Source organism: Tenrec ecaudatus, chromosome 4 (genome assembly GCF_050624435.1).
Source record: "Tenrec ecaudatus isolate mTenEca1 chromosome 4, mTenEca1.hap1, whole genome shotgun sequence".
In the NCBI taxonomy this organism is placed as follows: domain Eukaryota; kingdom Metazoa; phylum Chordata; class Mammalia; order Afrosoricida; family Tenrecidae; genus Tenrec; species Tenrec ecaudatus.
This window is the reverse complement of record NC_134533.1, coordinates 10,942,738-10,949,775: the sequence shown is the minus strand read 5'-3', so window position 1 is coordinate 10,949,775 and position 7,038 is coordinate 10,942,738. Positions and strand designations below refer to the sequence as shown.

The window sequence follows — 7,038 nt, the reverse complement described above, 5'->3', positions numbered from 1 at the left end:
AAACCTTGAGGGCAAAGTAACCACGGAGCAATTCGTGAACAGGGATAGACACCTACTCTGGATACGGATTTGCCTTCCCTGCATGCAATGCTTCTGACAAAATTATCATTGTAGACTTACAGAATGCCTTATCCACAGGCATGGCATCCCACAAACATTGCTTCACATCAAGGAACTTACTTCACACAAATGATGTGCAACAATGGGCCCATGCCCATGGAATGCACTGATCCTATCATGTCGTTCATCATCCTGATGCAGCTGGCTTGATAGAACAATGGAATGGCCTCCTACAGACACAATGGTAATACCAGCGAGGTGGCAACACCTTGCAGGGCTGTGGCAATGTTCTCTAGGAGGGTATATACATTATAAACCAGTGGCCAATTTATGGTGCTATGTCTCCAATAGCCAGGATCCTTGGGTCCAGGAAACAAGACGTGGAAGCTCAAGTGGCACCACTCACTATTACTCTGAATGGTTCACTTTCAGCATTTTTGCTTCCTGTACCAGCAACCCTAGGCTCTTCAGGCCTGGAGGTCCTAGTCCCAAAGGAAGGAACTCTTCCACCTGGAAATAGAGCACTAATTTCTTTCAACTGGCAACTGAGAATGCTCCCTGGACACTTTGGCCTCCTCATGCCTGTGGATCCACAGGTCATGAAGGGTGTCACTGTAATGAGTGTTGTGATTGATCCTAATTACCAAGAAGAAAGTGGACTGGTGCTACATAATGGAGGTAAAGAAGAATATGTCCTGAATCCAGAAGATCCGGTTGGGAATCTTAGTACTACCATGACCCGTGATTAAAGTAAATGGTAAACTACAGCAACCTAATCCTGATAGAATGTCTAGTGACTCAGACTCCACAGGAATGAAGGTCTGGGTAACACCACCAGGCAAAAAAACATGGCCACCTGAGGCTGCCGAGGGTAGAGGTAATACAGAATGGGTAGTTCTACCCACCATATGATTAATTGCAAATGTGAGGTTTGTGATTGTCAGTTTATCATCTTTATATGTGTTTATTTAATATCTTTCATTTTTTCATTTATGATATATCTCATATAATTAGATTCACTGTGTCTTCATTTATATGTATGATAGGTGCATGATGTTTGGTCTGAGTGTGATTTAATTAATTTTTAGAAATTACATATGACTAAAGAATTGTTTATAGGTTCCAAGTTGGCAAGTGGTAAACTGTGATACGTAGGTTTTTTGTGCCAAGCTGGCCAATGGGACCATGTGGCATTCATTAGTTTGAAGTTTGATTAGTGGTCAAAGAGATTAATGACTCAGCAAGGCCCTCCCTTCTCTCTCTTGCTCTCTGCTGATTGGACTAGAATGAAGCTGCTCTAGGTAGTTATCTGTCTGAACTTGGGAGCTACACTACCTGTGGGACAGCAACCCTGGGATCATGTGGCTAGAACTTGAGGTTCCTTTGAGACATGCTTCCCCACTCTGATGGTGTGTCCAATGCTTGAGCTTGAGGCTGGTGGGTCCTGTTGCATTGTGTTACTTAAGTTTGATATTTCATCCAGTTATTCTCCTATAAGCTCCTGAGCTGCTGACTATTGGTGATCTGGCCTGCATTTTGCTGCCTGTGAGTGGACTCTGCCTGCATTGCCCAAGAGAAGACTCATCTTTCTACTTCCTTGACCTTGGAACCTGGAGGCCTCTAGAGTTGAAGTACTTCTAGTATATTGAGTGTTCCACTGAAGTGAATTGAACTGAACCCTCTGTAGTGCTGTGTGGACTAATTAGCTGTCATATCCCTTTTTGCTATGGAATTCTATCCCTATATATAAAATCATAAGTGGCCTGTTTTGTTAATCTAGAGGATGCTGCCTAACACATAGTTATATAATTTCCGGTCAACTTGAATCTTTATAAAAGTGTAAGGGAGGCGTTTAGCCTGTCAATGAGGTCACAGCCTGATGGTGACCTCCTCCTTCCTCTCTGCCTTCACCTCCCGCTGGCTGCTCCTGGTTGCTGCCAGAACCCAAGAGATTGTGCATCCACCAGCCTGTGATGATCCTGCAATTGGCACCATTGCATGTGGCTAAATGAGTCTGAAATTGACTCATGGATTTGTATTTGACTTATGGGCTTGGGTCAAACTGGGAAAGGATGTCTTTTCCATATATACTTAGGTCTTGATATAAAGCTCTTTCTTATACATTTAGGAGTGTTACTGGATTTGTGTTTCTAGTCAACTTGTGCTAACACAACCCTGCAGAATCACTAAAATTTAGAAGGAGGTGAAATATAATTGATAATAGAAAAGCCATAGAAGTACATTGAATGAGTGAGAACCAAGCAGTTCTATCACACTATCACAAAGGCATGTGAAATCATAGTAGTGCTATTAGTTGTGAAAAGTGATTGAGTGTGTTTCTCCTTAAAAGTCATAGCAATCATAGGAGAAATTTTACTGAAATCATAGAAATCATAGGAGAAATTTCACTCGTGGCTGTACAAATGGAAATCTCTGTGAAGTAGTGTGAGAGGGTTCCATCTAATATATCTTCTCTTGTCAGCCTTGAATCTCAAGCAGCCTTTGGGAAAAAAAAACTGTGATACTATGAACTTCCCTGTTGACCACAACACATGTGTGCCATATGATAACCACCCACAATCTGTTGGCCAGACACTGTTAGATAAGAAGACAAGTGGAGAATTTGATGCAAGGAATTTATTGAAGCAAGACTTTGAAGACTTAATGTTTTCCCATTAAGGCAAAGAATTTAGGACAGCTAACTGGAATAAACTCAATTTTCATCTGGAAAAAACAATCCACAAAGATTTTCATCTGAAATAGCCCAAAACAAAAAGGAAATCAGATGAGGTTAGACATGTTGCCCCTAAAGGAGACATGTGAACACCAACTGTTATTTCCAATCAAGGTGTCAGCGGAATTCCTACCAATGGAAGGGTATTGAGGACATATCAGGGCTAACACCAGTGTTCTTGAGAATCAAAGGCAATGACCTGGTATCACTACCACCAACAGTTATAATGTGAAAAGGAAAAACCTTTTGAAGCCAAGCAAATAAACCCACAGATGACCTCAGAGTATGAAGCAGGTTTCCAATGGACAAATAAAAGGAAGATTGGCCTGTGGCAGCCCGTGGATAATTTTCTCTGACCTCCTGAAACAGTGATCTCTTTCTTTCATTGGTCACATAGAGAGGGGTTGGAGATTGTGTGGGAAGAACACTACTTTCTGAACCTCCCCAGATTCACAGTGTGGGAATTGTGTCCCAGGACAGGGGTATTGTTCTTCACAACCCAAGTCAAGGAAGGAATGGACTGAAAGACCTTTCCACAAGAACCTGGTATTTCTTCTTTTTTTTAATTAAATACCTTATTGGTGACTCTTATATCTCTATATCACAATCCATATACATTCATTCATTGTGTCAAGCACATTTGTATATATGCTGCCATCATCATTTTCAAAGCATTTTCTTTCTACTTGAGCCCTTGATATCAGCTCTTCATTTAATCCCTCCCCCACACATCCTCCATCATGAACCCCTGATGAGTTATAGATTATTATTTTCATATCTTACATTGTCCTCTGTCGCCCTTCACCCACTTTTCTATAGTTCGTCCCCCTTGGAGAGGGCAATATGTTGATCCTTGTGATAAATTCCCCCTTTCTCCACCAACCTTCCCCTTATCCTCCTGGTCTCTCTATCCTCATTGTTGGCTGTGAGGGGCTTATCTATCCAGGATTACATGTGTTGAGGGCTCTTATCTTAGCAGTGTGCATGTCTGGTCCAATCTGATTTGTAAGGTAGAATAGAGGTCATGATAGTGGGGGAAAGAAAGCATTAAAGAACTAGTGGGAAGTTGTGTGTTTCTTCAGTGCTATACTGAGCCCTGACTGGCTCATCACTTCCTTGTGACCCTTCTGTGAGGGGATGTCCAATTTCCTACAGATGGGGTTTGAGTCTCCACTCCAGGCACCACAACCACCCCCATCCACTTTGGGTATGATTTTGTTCTGGGACTTAGATGCCTGATACCTGAGCCCATAGACACCTCATGATCATATAGGCTAGTGGGCTTTGTTGCTTCTCAGCTACATGGCTGCTTGTTTATCTTCAGGCTTTTAAGACCCCAGACACGCATAAACAAATGTGGTGAAGAAAGCTAATGGTGTCCGGCTGTCAAAAACACCCAATTTCTTGGAAAAGACAGGATTGCTTGGTTTTAGATTCACAAGTGCTGTGAGAGGTGACGTGGGGAGGGGCTGCTCCCTTTGACCTTAAAGAGGCAGAGAGTGGACTGGGTGGATGGGAGTGTGAAGCGAAGGGGCAAATGACTCTGAAGCAGCTGGCCGAGACATCTCACAGTCAGCCTTCAGTTCTGACCAAAGCAAAAACCCGAGCTCCCTGCCATGAAGTCAATGACAGCTCATAGTGACCCCCTTGGTGGGTTTCTGAGACTCTTATGGTTATAGGATTAGAAAACCCCATCTTTCACCAGAAGGAATTGCTTTTGGATTAGAACTGCTGACCATGTGTTTCACAACCCAAAGCCTAACCAGTATACGACCAGGGGGTCCATTTCTCCTTGTCCCCATATGTCTTCCCCATTCCCTTTCACAACCCTTCCTAGGAGAGCCTATCAGTGAAAGAGTCCTGACTGGGTGGTGACCTCTCTTCCAGGAATGCTCCTGTGCCCTTAGAATACTGTATTTTGGTAATATGGGATCACTCTGTGGGGACCTGCTTGTTTTCATTCCTAGGGCATGGTGGAGAACATGGTGTCCAGGGAGCTGACCTGAGTTGGACAGATGAGTCCCACATGCTCTGTGCAACATTCTTTAATTCAGCAGGTGTAAAGAGGAAGCATCTGTCCTTTGGCCCTGGAACCTTATCCAAATGTGAGCATTTAGGCAGATATCTTCACCTTCTATGTGCCCTACAGAGAAGTAAGTGGACCTCCTTGCTGCCTGATAGCTGACCAGAGGTCATTATGCACAACAAAGGAGACAAATTACCATTATTTGGTCAATAATTTTTCTATCCCAAAAAGGAATTTTGTCGATGCATCTCTTCACTTGTAGTGTGGCTTCAATACCTTCATCAGGTGCGTTAATAAAAATAACTAACTTTTTAAGTTCTGTTGATTTTCCATGTAATAAAATTGTTGTTATCCCAACAACAGTATGACAAAGACGATTAGTAGCTGTACAAGAATAAAAAGAGACACCATTCATGTAAAGAAAACGCAATGTATTTTCTAATATTTCCTGGAAAGTCACAGAAACCACAGGGATTTCATGATCCAATACCAGAATTACACAGATGACAATGGAAGATCGTGCAGCTTCATATTTCCTCAGGATCACATAGCAGGGGACAAAGTTCAAACCGAAACCTGGTCCTCTGTATACCTAGTTCAACTCTTTGGAACGCATGAACCCACTATTCTCCCAAAAGGCAAAGTTTGAGGTTATTCCCAAATTAATGTAAGATGGGGAATGCCTTGTCATTCTTGGATACTGGAAAAGAGGAGACCTGTGATCATAAACCATAAAAGTCAGTATCATACTCAAAATCTTATGAGAGACCAGGGCAGGGAAATTATAGCCAAATATATATATATATATATATATATATATATATATATATATATTTGGCTATAATTTATATATATATTTGGCTATAATTTATATATATATATATATATATATATATATATATATATATATATATATATATAAAATGATGTAACTTTGAAAGGTACTATTTTGAGGCTGAGCTGTTGGCTGTTAGAAAAAATCTGTATGGACAGCAGGCTTAGAGAGGTGAGCTATTTTACTCAGGGTTACAATGCCAGCAAGTGGCAGATCCAGGATCAAAACACAGATGATTCCATTCAATTATGCTCCCCGTAATCACAGGTCAGACACAAAGAACCAGACTGCCTGAGTCAAAGCATAGCATTGGCCTGAGTTAATTCCCTGGAGGTGCTTAGATGTTGGCATGTTTATCACCTGTGTCCTGGACTTTGTGGTCTCATTCAAGAAGCAGGAAAATGGATGTTTTCTGTGCAAATATATATACAACATCAGTGCAAATATGTAAACAACAAAAGAGCGCCCGTTTCACCAGGTTTTTACTTATACATTTAAGGGTCTTTAATGATGTTCCTTTTGGGCCACAACCATCACCATGACCCATTGTCCCCATAGTCCCCTCACACTTAATTGCTCCTTGTTCCTCACCACACAAGTAAATTTCTCTAGTTCTGAGAAAGGAGACTTCTCAAGGAGTTGGTACTAAGATTGCTTGGAAATATCAATCACCAGCAGTATAGCCAAGGACCAGAGTGACCAGCAGGAGAATGATGGACAGCCACATGTTGGCTTCTTGTGCTATGCACTTTGACCTGTGCAAAGGAAGATTTCAGGGGCCTGGAGAGCCCAGTGAGCCTCACTGGTCTTGCCCACAGTGACAAGATGACAATTCACAAGGTCTGGTTTCCAGCCCTGCTGCCCTCACTGGGGACTTAGGTCAGCCATCAGTGTCACAGCCTCAGGCTGTCTTCCTCCTTCCTTCAGGGCATGGTCAAGGAAAGCACCCCCCAGGAACTCCACTTTCAGGGTTCCCTCGGGATATTTTCTGGCTCCCTGTTTCATTCTGAGTGTGGTGATGATTTTTTCGGGCACATTGTGTCAGTGCTGAAGCACACCTGGGACTGACATCATAGTGGCAGAACCTCAGGTGAAGCTGTCGGGCTACATTTGGTGAAACAGACCAAGGACAAAAAGGAGCCCCCTTAGACTCCCTGCTCCACGAGTTGGACAGCCTGAGCAGGCGGGCTTCAACTGCCCGCTGAACAAGACAAAGTGCACACTGCATTGACCAGTCTGCTCCCTCTTTTCCCTTTATTACAACATTCATGGCAACCCTGGTTGAAATGATCCTCCTATGTTTGGGAAGTGTCTTGGTGAAAACAACAGTTTCCCACGTCCTCTCACTGACTGAGAGAGTCTGCCAGAGCCTTTCTGGGTAGA

The 7,038-nt window shown here is 42.7% G+C and overlaps 1 protein-coding gene across 1 annotated transcript; it reads left to right on the top strand.

Moving 5' to 3' along the window:
* The first annotated feature begins 398 nt into the window (after positions 1-398).
* LOC142445593 (putative inactive deoxyuridine 5'-triphosphate nucleotidohydrolase-like protein FLJ16323) lies at positions 399-809 on the top strand. Its single transcript, XM_075547551.1, has one exon. It carries the CDS (start codon positions 399-401, stop codon positions 807-809), a length of 411 nt encoding a protein of 136 aa, XP_075403666.1.
* Positions 810-7,038: the final 6,229 nt, after the last annotated feature.

What these genes read in the sequence shown, in the direction of transcription:
- LOC142445593 (XM_075547551.1), top strand. Translation starts at nt 399, where the DNA reads ATGTCTCCAATAGCCAGGATCCTTGGGTCCAGGAAACAAGACGTGGAA.